This window comes from Aristolochia californica, unplaced genomic scaffold (assembly GCF_029961685.1).
Source record: "Aristolochia californica isolate CCGP_79_NKW_82.1479 unplaced genomic scaffold, dmAriCali1.0.hap1 SCAF_10, whole genome shotgun sequence".
NCBI lineage: Eukaryota > Viridiplantae > Streptophyta > Magnoliopsida > Piperales > Aristolochiaceae > Aristolochia > Aristolochia californica.
The window spans coordinates 25,097,426-25,113,901 of record NW_027181771.1 but is presented as its reverse complement, the minus strand read 5'-3'; the positions used below and the strand labels follow the sequence as shown (position 1 = coordinate 25,113,901).

At 38.2% G+C, this 16,476-nt stretch overlaps 1 protein-coding gene across 1 annotated transcript in view; it reads right to left on the bottom strand.

Moving 5' to 3' along the window:
- Positions 1-7,602: 7,602 nt before the first annotated feature.
- Positions 7,603-16,476, bottom strand: part of LOC137942989 (uncharacterized) — a 41,540-nt gene continuing 32,666 nt past the window's right edge. Inside the window, exons 4-5 of the mRNA XM_068788701.1 lie at positions 7,663-7,694; positions 7,603-7,615 (exon numbers count right to left, since the gene is read on the bottom strand). Of these exons, the coding sequence (XP_068644802.1) occupies positions 7,603-7,615; positions 7,663-7,694 (45 nt within the window). The remainder of the gene's footprint in view (positions 7,616-7,662; positions 7,695-16,476) is intronic.

Below are 16,476 nucleotides of genomic sequence, written 5' to 3'. Positions count from 1 at the left end.
AGCATCCCAAACTGAGATCAAGATTTTCTTCTTGTTCTTTGGATCTTCGCTCGAGGATGAGGTTCTTCCTTCTAAGTTTGGGCATTTGTTCCTTCTATGCCTTGATTTTCCACACTAAAAATAAATATTATTTTTCTTAACAATTTTTTTATTTTAAGTTCTAATTTGGCCTTTTTCTAAACTTTTATAAACTTATTCTTCTTTCTATACATTCTTTATAGATGTCTAGTGATGAAATTCACCTTAGCAAAGCTATCTTTATTATTCTCCACACTAGCTTTGCCCTTAAGAGCAAGAGTTTTTTCTTTTAGGTTGCTCTTCCTCTAATTCTTGAGAGAATTCCAAGAAGATCTTCTGAGCTCATTATCCTAAATTTAGCATTCTCACGGATGGCAGTCTTCCTCATATCCCATGACTTTGGAAGTGTCTTGAGAAGCTTGCCATTTTGTCTGTAAAGGGAAATATCTTCTCCTAAGATATTCAGTTGTTTATAATACGAGTGAACCTAAAGTTATCTCAGCAATCAATTCACCGGATTTCTTTAATTCATCCTATTGGCCAATCAATTAACTAATCCTAGAGTCCTTGACTCTAATGGTCTCTTCATGTGTGACCTCTAATTTGTCACAAATTTCTTGATTGAACTTGTTTAGTCCTATGGTACACAATAATATGTTGTTGACCTTGGAATTTATTTCGAGCTACTCCTTATTTTCCCTAATCAACTCAATGAAGTCTTTTGTTACTAGAATGCCATTCTCTAACTTTTGAGCTTCAAAAGGTCATTCTTGGCCACATGCCAAATATCCCAATCCATGGATTGGAGGAAGAATTTTATTATTACCTTCCAATATCCATAATTAACACCATTAAATAATGGGGACGGTTGGTGGATTGTCCTTCATAAAGGAGAAATTTTTCTTGAGATGTCATCTCTATTGAATTTTAAAATCAAGTGGATTATGACTCAAATCAAGTTTTGGCCTATTCTGATGTCAATTGTTGGCCCAGGTGACTTCTAAAGAGGGGGGTGAATTGAGAATTAAAGTTTAGAAATTTAAGGTGTAAAATAATAAATCTTGCAAACATGTAAATTAAAGTGGAAAAAATTCACACACCTCAAGATTTGACACCAAATGTTTTGTTATTGATGTTCCCTTATTGGTATTCATCACCCAAGAACCCGTACTTGGAAAATTCCATAAATAAAGTTCTATTAGCTGAAAATTACATAAAAGAGATTATTAGCCACATGTATTTTCAAATACACAATTTACAAATCAATCCCCCCCAAAGATATTGGCTAGATTCAAACTCTAGCAAAGCCCTTTCCATCTAGATTCAATCAAATTCATGGTGAACCTATCTCAGATGAAAAATAGAAAAGAAAGGCAAGTACTTACACCCTTATCATTTGGAGAGAAACCTTCTCCTTTAAGAGCTCCAAGCCTAGAGCCTCTGCAGCACAATGAAGATGTCGGAGCTTGTCTAAGATGTATGCAATGGTGATGATATGAGAAAAGAGAAATGACTTTCCTAGAGTTTTGGATCACTTTTCTCAAAGATATGCTTAAGGAAGATTTTCATAGAATTAAGAGTAAATGCTTGTGGATATACCAATAAAATCTCATTAACTTCTCAGTGGGAGGTTTAGTGAGGTATTTCTAAATTCCTCAAGCCAACCTAGCCATTTTTACCAGTTCACAAAAATTTTAGTTCACATTTATTGATCAATTAATCGTGTGTAACGGCTATTATTCTGTCAGAATATGACTTGTTGATCGATTATATAATCAATCAATATCTTTGCATTGGGTCTGACATTTTAAGTTGATCAATCAATGCACATGGTATGATCGATCAATCAGAATTCCCTTTGTCAATGCATTACTAGTATGATCGATCAATGACCTTACTATGATCGATCATACTTTTATGTCCCTAACTACCAAAGTTCTGTATAATCGATCGGTTTTAGAGATTGATTGATCAATCGACAAGATTATTATTTGCCTTGATAGTATTGGTTGATCAGTCCAAATGGGTTAATCGATCAACCAGTCCAAATGAGTTGATCGACCATACGTCCTAGCACAAATTGCCCATGTTCTGGATGATCGATCATGCTTTAATATTTTTTGTTTGTGTACTTCTGGTTGATTGATCATTTCAGTGCCAATTCTTCTCATGAACTTTTAAAGCATGAGAATTAATTATCCTAAGTGATTTTAACGTGTATGTATGTATTTGTGAAAACATGTTTAAATGCAAAATATGTCCTAGAACTCCAAGTTTGCATTGTACTTCAAGTTTTGGCAAGAGTAGAACGCTCTCTTACATAGACTAAGTTTTTTATATTTCTCAGTGATTCCTAAAACTCTAGTCTTCAATTTTCTTCCATCTTCTGAAGGTTTCATACTCGTGCATACCACATGAAACTCTTTTAGATGCTTGTGAGGATCTTCACCTGCAAGACCATGAAAAGTGGGCAAGAGATGTATTATTTCAGATTTTAATTCAAACGTGGTAGTACCATCAAAAGTGGGGAACGTTATGCATAAGGATTGTTGATTCAAATCAGGGGTTGAAAGCTCTTTCAAAGTTCGATTTCCAGCCATGACTTCTTCCTCCTCTTAATCAGATTCACTATCAAATGGGGAATCAAGATCTAGCTCGTTCTCTTCAGAATTCTTCTGAGCTTCTTTCCTTAACCTGTGCAAAGTTCTCTCTATTTCTAGATCGCACTACAAATCACCTTGATTAGAAGATCAACTTACAGTCATAAACAATCAAGGGAACTCTAATAAAACATGAAAAACAAATCAGGAAAAATCTAGAATAAAGAAAACAAATAAATTTTCAAAAAACCTTAAAAAACAGTGGAATTTGGCTTCGGAGTCAAAATTCTGCCAAAACCGTAACGAGGAAAAAGTAACAATTTTTTTTTAAAATTTCAAGAACGAAATAATGATCACGAGAAGCACAAAAATCAACTAGAATCACTCCTCAACAACGGCGCCAAAATTTGGTGTGTGGTCACAGGCAACCAAAAATAAAACCTATACTCCTAAAAATATATGTAGTAATGACAGTATGGTTCGATCCCACGAAAAGTGATTATTCTACTTTTATGCTCAGTGAACAAGGATGGGGGGTTTGATTATAACGAAAACACTTTTAAGAAAAACAACTTAGAAATAATTCAAATTAAAAGAATGAAAATCAATTAGAAGAACAAACTTTGGTCTAAGTTAACATCCCCCATCGGAATTTCACAACTAATCATCGATGCAAGCATATATCAATTCGCACTTGAGTAATCACCGTTGGAACTATCTTCCTATCTCTCCTTTCGTAATTAATTAGAAAACAAGTGATCCAATTAACCCTAACAAGAGATCCAAGCCTTCAACCTTTGCAACACAATGAAGATGTTGAAGCTTGTCTAAGATGTATGCAATGGTGATGATATGAGAAAAGAGAAATGATTTTCCTAGAGTTTTGGATCACTCTTTCTCAAAGATGCGCTTAAGGAAGATTTTTATAGAATTAAGAGTAAATGCTTGTGGACATACCAATAAAATCTCATTAACTTTTCAGTGGGAGGTTTAGTGGGTATTTCTAAATTCCTCAAGCTAAACTAACCATTTTTACTGGTTCTCAAAAAGTTTAGTTCACGCTTATTGATCAATGTAAAGTGGATGATCAATTAATCATGTGTAACGACTATTGTTTTGTCAGAATATGACTTATTGATCAATTATATAATCAATCAGTATCTTTCCATTGGGTCTGACATTTTAAGTTGATCAATCAATGCACATGGTATGATCGATCAATCAGAATTCCCTTTGTCCATGCATTGCTAGTATGATCGATCAATGACCTTACAATGATTGATCATATTTTTATGTCCTTGACTGCCAATGTTCTATATGATTGATCGGTCTTAGAGATTGATTGATCAATCAACAAGAATTTTCTTTGCCTAGATAATATTGATCGATCAGTCCAAATGGGTTAATCGATTAGCCAGTCCAAATGAGTTGATCGATCATACTTCCTAACACAAATTGCCCATGTTCTAGATGATCAATCACGCTTTATATTTTTTGTTTGTATACTTCTGGTTGATTGATTATTCCAGTGCCAATTCATCTTATAAATTTTTAAAGCATGAGAATTAATTATCCTGAGTGATTCTAACATGTATGTATGTATTTGTGAAAACTTGTTTAAATGCAAAATATATCCTAGAACTCCAAGTTTGCATTGTACTTCAAGTTTTGGCAGGAGTAGAATGCTCTCTTACATAGACTAAGTTTTTTGTATTTCTCAATGATTCCTAAAACTCTAGTCTTTAATTTTTCTTCAACTTCTGAGGGGTACTTCTTCAAGAGTTCTTGACTTTCCATGAGACTTTAGGTATTTGAAAAATTAGTATCGATTCAATGTTTTAGACCTTAGAATAAATGTCTCTTAAAGGAAAAGTATCTAAAATACTAGATTTGCAACGGTCAACTCTATCAAGTTTTGTTATCATCAAATTCAAAAAGGGAGTCAGTACTTGATCAACAAAGTGGTCCTCTTTTAGTTTAACTTAGGTAGTGGCCCCATTACAATCGACTTCATCTTAAACCTCAAATAAGTTTTGGGCTTAATTATCAATCCAAATCTTGACCAAAGCTTGATTATCATAATTGACTGATTATTTGACTTAACCTCCACACTTTGATAATCAAGATCTTTGACTTTGATCATTGGTCAATTGAAGATCAAATTCCTTCAATGTTGATCAATGATCAGTATTGACATTTTGGACAGTTAATCAAAATCTAAAATTTGTATTTTAATAAATAAACTATCTACTACCTATCCTTGAAACATAATTGAACATGCAAATTAATAGAATTAGTTTGTAGATGGATCAACATGTCTCTTCTATACACAATATAAATAAATTCACGTAAGAATGTATCCCAAAGAAAACCAAGAAAACCAAATCCAAGATCTTAATCTAACATGTAGATATCTGATTTAATCTGTAATGTTTTAAAACCTGTTTTGAGCCTTTGGATGGAATAAATTCGATGAGTCTCAATTACAACCCTTAAGTTCAAACTCTTCATTAACTGGGTCGACCTAAACTAAATGGGTCAGATCCAAATTTACTTTTTAATTAAAATTCATATAAAAATTTGATAGTTACGCTTCTAGTTATAATAATTTTTTTAATAGTGAGAAACTAGTCCATGAAACTGAATTAAAACAAATTAACTGTTTTAACGGAGATTTAAAAATGAATTTTAGAAGGTCAAAACCCAATTATTCTCCACGGCGCACCTATAAAACAAATAAAAGATACGGCTTCATCCATCCTGCAAATAGCAAATAGACAAACCAGACGTTAATGAGAAATCAAAAGTTTCACAGCTGTTCAAGACTTTAAACGGTACAACCTTCTTACATCAGATGGGAAGATTTTCCTTTATACGACTAATAATTTTTTTGGAGGCCAATTTTTTTGACCTATGATTAAGCAATAAATTATGTGGACAAATTATCTCTAAGTAGGAACCAAATCCAAGAACATGGGATGTTTCCTTCGCCAATATACAAGCTGAATTGATGACCAATGTTGGCATCCTGTTAGTCCCCAGGTATCTTACCTGCACATAGTGTAAAATCCCTTCTCAAAACCAAGATGGAAACTTGATTATAAGTACAATCCACCATGCTTAGTTTCTGCTACAAAAACGTGTAATACTTTGGAATTTGTATATTTAGTCTAAATTTGATTGTTTTCATAACAAGACAAGAGTTAGGTTCAGGTCATTAAAGGAAACCCATGAATCCACAAGTCAAACTTGTTACAATTTCTGTTCTCTCATACTAAAGAAATATTATCAGGAGCACTATTAGATGTTTCAGTTTCGTCATTCTGCTTGAATTTCAAAAGCAAATAACCAGAAATCTGTAGAATAGGAAAAACCTTCAAAAAGAAGACTGCCACCACACAGGTAAGGCCATAGTCAAATTTTTCACAGCTAGGCTTTGTTGTTTTGTTATTTGATGCCCAGATCCATAAACATGATCAGAATCTGATCTTTTTGGTGGGAAAAAAACTCCGACATAAATGAAGACTGATCACATCTTTGTTTTTCATCTCTAGGTAAAATTTTCAAAAGCTGTGATGGGAGCCAATTAAGTCGAACATGTTGGCTGAAAGTTTGCGTAGTTGGAACCCACAATTTGGTCTCATAGATATTAAACTTCTTTGAGAAATCTGTCTATTAAGGGTTAGTGGAACAAGACAAATTGGTCGGATTTCTAAAATCCAGGGATTAAGAGGGGATTTTTACAATCGATTTTTAGTGAGGAGGAATTCTTACCGAACTTTGAGACCCCTTCCTCTGACCAGGATGGCAGTGGTGAGGTGAGACCCTCCCTTTCACCAGTTTCAGATTTCTAAAATCCAGGGATTAAGAGGGGATTTGTACAATCGATTGTTAGTGAGGAGGAATTCTTACCGAACTTTGAGAACCCCTTCCTCTCTGACCAGGATGGCAGTGGTGAGGTGAGACCCTCCCTTTCACCCGTTTCAGAGAGGGGGAAACCTCTCTTTCTGGCCAGAATAAGAATCCCCCGCCTCCCTTACATCCACCACTCTGCAACAGAAAATGGTTCTGTTACAGAGGAGCCCAGCCACTATCTGTAACAGAGGGGGACAGGAGAGGAGCCCCTCCTTTGCTCCTGTCCCTTTACCAGGAGATCGTCCCCTGTCCCTGTCCCTTCCTAGAACAGATAGTCATTCTCTTTTATTTTTTAAAAATTTAAATATTTTTTATTTTTTATTTTATGAGTTCATGTATAAACTCATTTGAAAGAAAATAATTGAATTTTAAAATCCGAGACTTGGGCTACAAAACAATGGTCTCTGGAGGGTTTTCAAACGAGGTCTTGAGATTTTGAGTGTCCCTAGACTCGGAGATAACCAAGAATAAACCTGTTGTAATTGGCACAACAACAAAAACTGAATTTTTTTTTTTGAAGAAAAAAATTAAATTTTAAAATCCATGAGAACCAATGGAACTTAAAAATGGATTTTGAATATCCAATCTCACCCATCCCCTCCCTACAAGACTTCAATGGATGGAAATATTTCCAACCAGGAAGTCCAGTTACAAAAAAAAAAAAAAAAATCAGAGTAATGCATTTATGTTCTTTTTTTATGCCATCTGCATGTATAATAGCTGTTAAAGAATTTACATTAATTATAAAAACAAACATGAGGTGAGTTAGCTTTTCCTCCTCCAGATAATTCTATGAATAAATGTAAACCCCATAAGATACACAAAGCCTCACCTTATTTGAGAGCATAAAACATGGCAGTAAGCTGTGTCAAGACATCTAACTTGGCTTAATTATGTTTTGCTCATGGTGCTTATCAGGGTCTCCGTACCACTAAGTGAGGCATGGAGCATCTTTGAAACACGATACAGTTACAGCCATCCTTGATTCTTATGAGTCAGTATGAAACATGTTTGTGCATGAGTGGATAATAATCCAGATAGAATTCTCCCACATGCAGGAAAAAAAACTTTATGATGGCAGCCTGCTTGACTTTTGTACTTGAGTAACAAATTACATGAGCATTGTAACACTTGGAAGTTGGAAGCTGCATTTAGATATATCTAAAGAACAAAAGTGAATGTAGTTTATGATGATTATTGCATATTGAAACCAACCTGAAAAGAAAGAAACTAGAGAAGATTTCAGAAAAAAAGAGGAAAGAAATTGAGACAAATTGAGAAAGGAAGAAGCTGCCAAGGCTGCACTGGAGTGCATGACTGAAAAGCACGAGCTCCCCTCTTTTAATTACTCAATTAAGTGATGTTTACATAAAAAGGACAGAAATGCCCCTGGTTACAAAATCAACTATAACTCAGACAACAACTCAGAATTCAATGAAATTTGAAACGTAAGACCTAAAAAGAAGGCATTTATCTACTACGGCTAAGTTGAGAATAATCTATATATATGAAATGACCAAAATACCCCTGAATTGTTATTTAACACTAACCCTCAAGCTGGAGAGTAAATATGTTATCGACTCCATAGCATCACGGATTATCCATAGGCATAGGAATTAAATTATGTCAATTTACTTTTCATGTAATTTCAATTCGGTTTGGTTTACTTTATTTGGTTTGGTTTAATTTGAGTTGGTTCAGTGTAATGTGGCGTGAACCACTTGACCTAATGGGTCATCTTTGTATTTTCGTCCTCAACCCTATTTAGGGGGACGTGAAGGAAAAGAGAGGCAAGTATTGAGAAAATTATATTTTACAGTCTGATTCTCCCTCAGAGGTCAAGGTCGGATTCTCCCTTTGAGGTCCAAGGTTGAGCTTCCTCCAAAGCTCCTTGATTCTAAATTGAGTTCCACCATTACTCGTTTAAGAAACAAGGTTTCTCTTCCAACGTCTAGATCAACCATGGAGGGAAGAGAGGAAAGAAGGGTGACTCGATCCATGGCAAGGGAAGAACCTAACATCTTGGTATCAGACAGGTCCACCCTTGGGGATTCCTCTTCCCCTGACGATTTGAGACAGTTAGTGGAAGATAATAGGCAAAGGACAGATAACCAGGCTCATGCCCTGGAAGAGGTGCGTCAAACAACCTCTGATTTGTGTGAGGCAATAAATTCAATGGATGCTGCCATCCAAGCTCTCCTCCGGCGACAAGAGGACCATGATACACGAGCCCAACCTCCAGCTGCCTACTCTCCACCGGCCGAACACCATCCATTCCACCCACCACCTCCCCCACAACCACCAATGCGTCAACACCATTCCCATCTGGGGCCTGCCGTTCAAGGACCAAACACTGTGCCCAGGTATTTAAAACTTGACTTTCCTACGTATGATGGGTCTAAGGACCCTTTGATTTGGTTAGCCAAGTGTGATCAGTTCTTTTACCATCAAAAAACACCTACGGATGAGAAAGTGTATTTGGCCACCTACCACATGCTCGATGAAGCGCTTCTATGGTACCACCAATTCCGAAATGACCAAGTGGTTCAGGATTGGGCAACTTTGAGACAGTCTTGCATGATGAGATTTGGTCCTCCTGCTAATAGCAATCCATTGGGCGAATTAATCAATTACAAACAAACTAGAACACTAGAGGTGTACCAAAAGACCTTCCAGGAAAGGTCAGCCCGAGCAAACCAGTTTGTTAGCCACACACAGTACGTTCATATTTTTACTGCTGGTTTGACAGAAGCTCTGCGTCTAGAAGTTGAATTACATGCTCCTACAGATTTAGACCACGCTATGAATTTAGCCAGAGCAATTGAGCACAAGCAGCATGTTCTAAAGGAGTCACTGGTCAGAAAACCAGCCTGGCCAGGAAGGCACAATGCCTCTGCGCCAAACCATTCCTATGGACCTCCAAGATTTAGAGACAGTGCAGCCCCACGCCCAGACATCTCTAATTCAGCTCCACCTGCTCCTTACTTCAAAAAACTTACTAGACAGGAAATGGAGCAGAGAAAGGCCAAGGGCCTCTGTTTTAATTGTGATGAACAGTATGTTTTCGGTCACCACTGCAAACGATTATTCAGTATATGTCTGTGGGAGGATGGAGACGAAATACCACAAGAGGAAGAAATTGTGGAAACTGACCACGAAGATCCAGAGATTTCCCTTCATGCTATGACTGGTCTACGCAGTGCAAGCACAATGCAGGTTAAAGCCCAATTACATCATTTACAGTTACTGGCTTTAGTTGACTCGGGTAGTACACATAATTTCATTAGTCAGCAGGCGGCAGAACAACTTGGGTTAGTAGTACAGCAACAGAATGGTCTTTCTGTATCAGTAGCCAATAGGGCTAAAATTACTAGTGTAGGCATATCACCAGCCACACACTTTGATATTGAGGGATATAAATTTTTTGGAGATTTTCTGGTGATTCCACTATCAGGATTCGATTTGGTGCTAGGAAATAAATGGCTACAATTGTTGGGACCAATACTATGGGATTTCCAAGCTCTGACCATGTCTTTTATAGAGGACCAACATCAGATTATATTGCATGGCACACAAGCACCACTCACCTGCCAACTACAGGTTGCCCAGGTCCAGTCCACAAATACATGCCAGTTATCTCACTTACTTACAGAATTTGAGGATATCTTTCAAGACCCTACTGCCTTACCGCCACTTAGGCACTGTGATCACCGTATCCATTTGAAAACAGGGACCGAGCCGGTAGTGGTACGTCCGTATCGTTACCCTCACTTACAGAAGGATGAGATTGAAAGGCAGTGCCAGCAGATGTTAGCACAGGGTATTATTCAGCCCAACAGGTCTCCTTTTTCTTCACCGGTATTACTAGTCCGCAAGCATGATAAGTCATGGAGGTTCTGTGTGGATAACCGACAACTCAATGCCCATACAATTAAAGATAAATTTCCTATTCCAGTGGTGGACGAACTATTAGATGAGCTACATGGAGCTACTATATTTACTAAACTCGATTTGAAATCTGGCTATCATCAAATCCGAGTTCATCCATCAGATGTGGAGAAAATAGCGTTCCGCACGCATCACGGCCATTTTGAATTCCTCGTAATGCCATTTGGTCTATCAAATGTGCCTTCCACCTTCCAGGCCCTCATGAATGAGGTATTTTCCCCTCTCTTGCGAAAATATGTATTGGTCTTTTTCGACGATATTTTGGTCAATAGCAACAGCTGGGAAGAACATCTTCAGCACCTTCACCAGGTATTTTCTCTTATACGTTCACATCATTTGGTTTTAAATCGGTCAAAATGTTCTATGGGCACATCAGAAGTGGCATATTTGGGTCACGTTATTTCAGCATCAGGGGTAAAGGTAGACCAGAGTAAGATACAAGCGGTCACAGATTGGCCTATTCCTACATCTATTACAGCCTTAAGAAGATTTGTGGGCCTAGCTGGATATTATAGAAAATTTATTCGTAGCTATGGCCAGCTTGCAGCTCCGCTCAACAATCTCCTCAAGAAAAATGCTTTTACCTGGTCAGAGACAGCAGCTCATTCCTTTCAGCAATTGAAAGACGCCTTATCATCAGCCCCAGTTTTGCAGCTCCCCGACTTTGAGGAGTCCTTTGTAGTGGAATGTGATGCTTCAGGGGGCGGTATTGGCGCAGTGTTGCACCAACAGGGCCACCCGATTGCTTATTTTAGCCATCAACTGGGCCAACACCACCACAAGTTGGCAGCTTATGAGAGGGAATTGATTGGATTGGCGAAAACTATACAGCATTGGCGCCCTTATCTTTGGGGACGTTGTTTTTTGATTCGCACTGATCATTGCAGCCTCAAGTATCTTCTTGAGCAGCGTCTCACTACTTCACCACAACAATATTGGTTAAGTAAGTTTATGGGGTTTGACTTTTCTGTCGAGTATAAACCAAGAAGTTTGAATGTAGGGGCTGATGCCTTATCTCGCCGGGATGTTCCAGAGCCGCAATTAAACACCATCAGTCAGCCCAAAGCTCTCTTGTTGGATTCTATACAGGAAGAGGCACAACAGTACCCAGATATTATCTCCTTATGCAAGGATATCCAGCAGGGCACAGCGGCACCACATTGGACGGTTCAGGACAATCTCATCCTCTACAAAAACAGAATTTTTCTACACCACACATCCCCTCTGATTAACAGCATTTTGGCCTCCTTCCATGACAGTACACATGAGGGCCGACAGAAAAATATTTTCGAATCAGTAGGGAATTTTATTGGAGGGGCATGAAGTGCAGTATAGCTGATTATGTGGCGGCTTGTCAGACTTGTCAACGGAATAAAGCTGAAACATTAAGTCCAGCAGGGTTTCTCCAACCACTTCAGCTTCCATCACAGGTCTGGTCTGATATTTCTATGGACTTCATAGATGGACTTCCCTCTTCGTCAGGTAAATCTGTTATCCTGGTAGTGGTGAATCGTTTCTCTAAATATGGGCATTTCATTCCTCTGGCACATCCTTACACTGCAACGCAGGTAGCTCAAATTTTTATGGAAAACATTGTACGATTACATGGGATGCCTAATTCAATTACCAGTGAAAGGGATGCAATCTTTACAAGTACCTTCTGGAAAGAACTCTTCAAGTTACAAGGCACAACGTTAGCCTTTTCTTCAGCCTACCATCCACAGACTGATGGTCAGACAGAGGTCGTCAACAGAACTATTGAAATGTATCTCCGCTGTTTCGTGGGGGACTCACCTAAGAGGTGGGTTAAGTGGCTCGCCTGGGCTGAGTTCTGTTACAACACCTCCTACCACAGTGCGCTCGGCACAACCCCATTCAAGGTGGTATATGGTAGAGAACCTCCCCGTCTTTTAGCCTCTGAACCAGGGGCCTCTAAAGTCGCAACTTTGGACCAAGCATTGGTTGAAAGAGACACATTCATCACAGAGGTGCGCACTCATCTACAGAAGGCACAAAATTCTATGAAGCAATATTATGACAAGAAGTACCGGGAAGTCTTCTTTTCTCCTGGAGATTATGTTTGGTTGCGTCTCCAACACTACAGGCAACTGTCATTGACAGCCTCCAAACGTCACAAGCTCTCTCCAAAATATTATGGTCCATTTCAGGTGATGGACCGCATTGGGACAGTGGCCTACAGATTGCAGCTTCCGCCAGAGGCCAGAATTCACAACGTCTTTCATGTCTCACAATTAAAGGCCTTCCACGGTGATTTGCCCATGCTGCACACCCCGCTGCCACCACTCCATGAGGGACGTGTACTTTCTACCCCGGCACAGGTATTACAAACTCGTTGTATTCACGGTGATTGGGAGATCTTAGTGCAATGGGCTGATGCTGACCCAGTGACACGACATGGGAGCCATTAGCGGCGTTTCGCACCCTCTACCCATACTTTGAGCTTGAGGAATGCTCTTTCTCCAAGGGGGGGGGGGGGGGGGGGGGGGGGGGGGGGGTGATGTTATGGACTCCATAGCATCACGAGTTATCCATAGGCATAGGAATTAAATTATGTCAATTTACTTTTCATGTAATTTCAATTCGGTTTGGTTTACTTTATTTGGTTTGGTTTAATTTGAGTTGGTTCAGTGTAATGTGGCGTGAACCACTTGACCTAATGGGTCATCTTTGTATTTTCGTCCTCAACCCTATTTAGGGGGACGTGAAGGAAAAGAGAGGCAAGTATTGAGAAAATTATATTTTACAGGTCTGATTCTCCCTTAGAGGTCAAGGTCGGATTCTCCCTTTGAGGTCCAAGGTTGAGCTTCCTCCAAAGCTCCTTCATTCTAAATTGAGTTCCACCATTACTCGTTCAAGAAACAAGGTTTCTCTTCCAACGTCTAGATCAACCATGGAGGGAAGAGAGGAAAGAAGGGTGACTCAATCCATGGCAAGGGAAGAACCTAACAAAATATCACAAAATACCAAGTGTTCACGTCTTCCCAATAGCTTGGTAATGGCCTGACAACTTCACATATGGGGTAACCACCTTTCCTTGTATAACTACATTTCTAATAAAATGACAATCAACTTCAATATGTTTAGCTCTCTTGTGGAATACCAGATTAATTGCAATGAAAATAATAGCCAGATTGTTACACTTCATAACTGAAGGTTGAAGAATATGAAACCCAAACTCAAGAAGAACAGATTTAACCCACATAAGCTCACTAACTACATAAGTTTTTCCCTATATTCAGCTTATGCACTGGATCTAGCCACAAGTGTCTGTTTCTTGCTTTTCCAACTTACTAAGTTACCCCCAACAAAGCAACAATAGCTAAAAATAGATCTTCCGTCCATCTTACATTCAGTATAATCTGCATCAGAATAACCCACCATATCAATTTGGTTATTACAAGTACACAACAAACCTTTTCTAGGAGCACCCTTTTAGTATTTTAAAATTTTGTGGGCAGCTTCTAAATGTACTTTCCTTGGGCTTTCCATGAATTGATTAACAATTCCCACAACAAAAGATATATCAGGTTTGGTAACTGTCGCATAGATCAACTTCCCTACAAGGCTTTTGTACCGTGTCTTGTCCTTGACTGCAAGACTTTGAGTGTCATGAAGACTAGTGTTGATCTCCATGGGGATGTCTGTTGGTTTTGTACCTAATAGACCATATTCTTGTAACATATCCAATATATACTTTCTCTAAGAGAGAACAATACCTTGTTGACTGCGAACAACTTCAATGCCAAAGAAGTACTTCAAGTGTCTTAAATCTTTTGTTTGGAAGTGAGTGGCCAAATGTCTCTTTACTTGTTCAATTCCTTCTAGATCATCCCCAAAAAGTACAATGTCATCAACATATACAACCAAGATAACCACCCTAGTTTTCCTTTTAAGCACGAACATAAATGATCACAATAATTTCTATAGAAGCCAAAATGCATCACAACACTGCTACACTTTTCAAACCATACCCTCGGAATTTGTTTAAGTCTTTAGTTAGCCTTCCTTAACCGGCATACCTTCCCTACCTCCTCTTAAGCAACATACTCATGAGGTTGCTCCATGTATACCTCCTCTTTGAAAACACTATATAAGATGGCATTTTTCACATCCAGTTGAAAAGTTTATGTATATCCCTCTGTACCAATCTTTCTTTATACTGTTCAATAGATCCATCAACTTTATAGTTATGGTATACACTCAATGACACCCTAGAACAACTGCCCCTGCAGGTGGATGACAGAGACTCCATGTTCCCCTATATGTCAAGGCACTTACCTCATAATCCATGACTTGTTTCCACTCAGGTAAATACAAAGCATCCTGCATTGAATGAGGAACATTGGACATAGACAGACATGGCAAATGACTTATAGGATGGGGATAAAAAATCAAAGGACATATTGTGAGATACAACTAGATGTACATGACCTTTTCCCTTTTCGGAGGTCGATAAGTAAATCCAAATCAAAAGGAGCCAGAGCTGCAAGCAAGGAGGAAGATGGCTGGTCTAGAGGAGAGGGCTCAGGAGCTAGAGCTGCCAGTGGTGCAGATGATGGCAACACATGGCAAGGGCACCGATTGTAGACTTAAAGGGGTGGTGAGTGACCTGCGACTGGTGTATCCAAAACTACTACAAGAACAAAATTATCCATAAAAGGACTAGATGATGACTCATACTCAACATAAGATGTAAAATATGGAGTATACTAAAAGAATGTAACATCAGCTGACACATATGTTTTACGTCAAATAGGATCATAATATTTATACCCTTTTTATGACATGAATACTGCAAAAAAAAATATACTTAACAGATCGAGGGGACAGTATATTTAAAGAATTACAAAACAAATGCAATAAACATGTGCATCAAAATATGCAAGGAAGAACATCAAACAACTTGCAGTGAGGTTTTAAAACTTGCATTGGAATCTAATGACGCAAAAAAGATGAAGGCATGCGATTAATTAAGTAACATGAAGTTGACGTTGCATCTCTCCAAAAAAGATTTTGGAACGTTCATTAGAATAATAAACTCCGAGTAACTTCAAGGAGAAGTCTGTTTTTGCGTTTAGCAATCCCATTTTTTTGGGGAGAATAGATGCAAAACGTCTGATAAGTAATACCATGTGAAGCACAAAACAATGCAAATTTTGGTTTGAGATACTCCATATACAAAAATATGAACACAAGCACCAAACTGATTCTTTATTTCAATGAAAAAATCAAGAATACATTGAAAACTTCGGATTTCTCCCATAGGAGATACACCCAAGTAACACGATTGATATCATGTATAAAAGAAACAAAAAACTTGAAACCAAAAAGGATTGGAAATCCAACAAGGACCCCATACATCAGAGTGAACTAATTCATACATGCAAGAACTACGACTAGGACTAACAGGGAAACTGGCACAACAAAGTTTCCCCAGTTGACAAGACCACACTCAAAGAAGATGTCATCTGACAAAGACAGAAAAAATTGACATAGCTTAACTAGTGATGGATGCCTCAAATGTAGGTGCCATAAGTATGAGGAGTCTTCAGTGGTAAGTGCCATAGCTTTAGGAATAGAAACATCATCCAGTAGATAAATGCCTCCCTCCTCATGCCCGAAACCAATTGTCCTCTTTGTCTACAAGTCTTGAAAAATACAAGAGGTGGGATAATTAGTTATTGAACAGTTTAAAAACTCAGTTATATTGTTGACAAATAAGAGGTTAATAGGAAAGATTGGAATAAAGAGAACTGAGCTCAAGGACATTTAAGGGGTTGTATCAAGTACCCTCCCTCTAAATAGGAGTGGTGGAACCATCAACTAAATAACATGGCTATATGAATGAGAAGAATGAATGGATTGAAACAGGGAGGACATACCTGACATATGAGAAAAAGGCCCCTGATTGAATGATCCATAAAAAGAGAATGGTACACATGCAGTGCTGGCATACTTGTGTTTACCATCATGG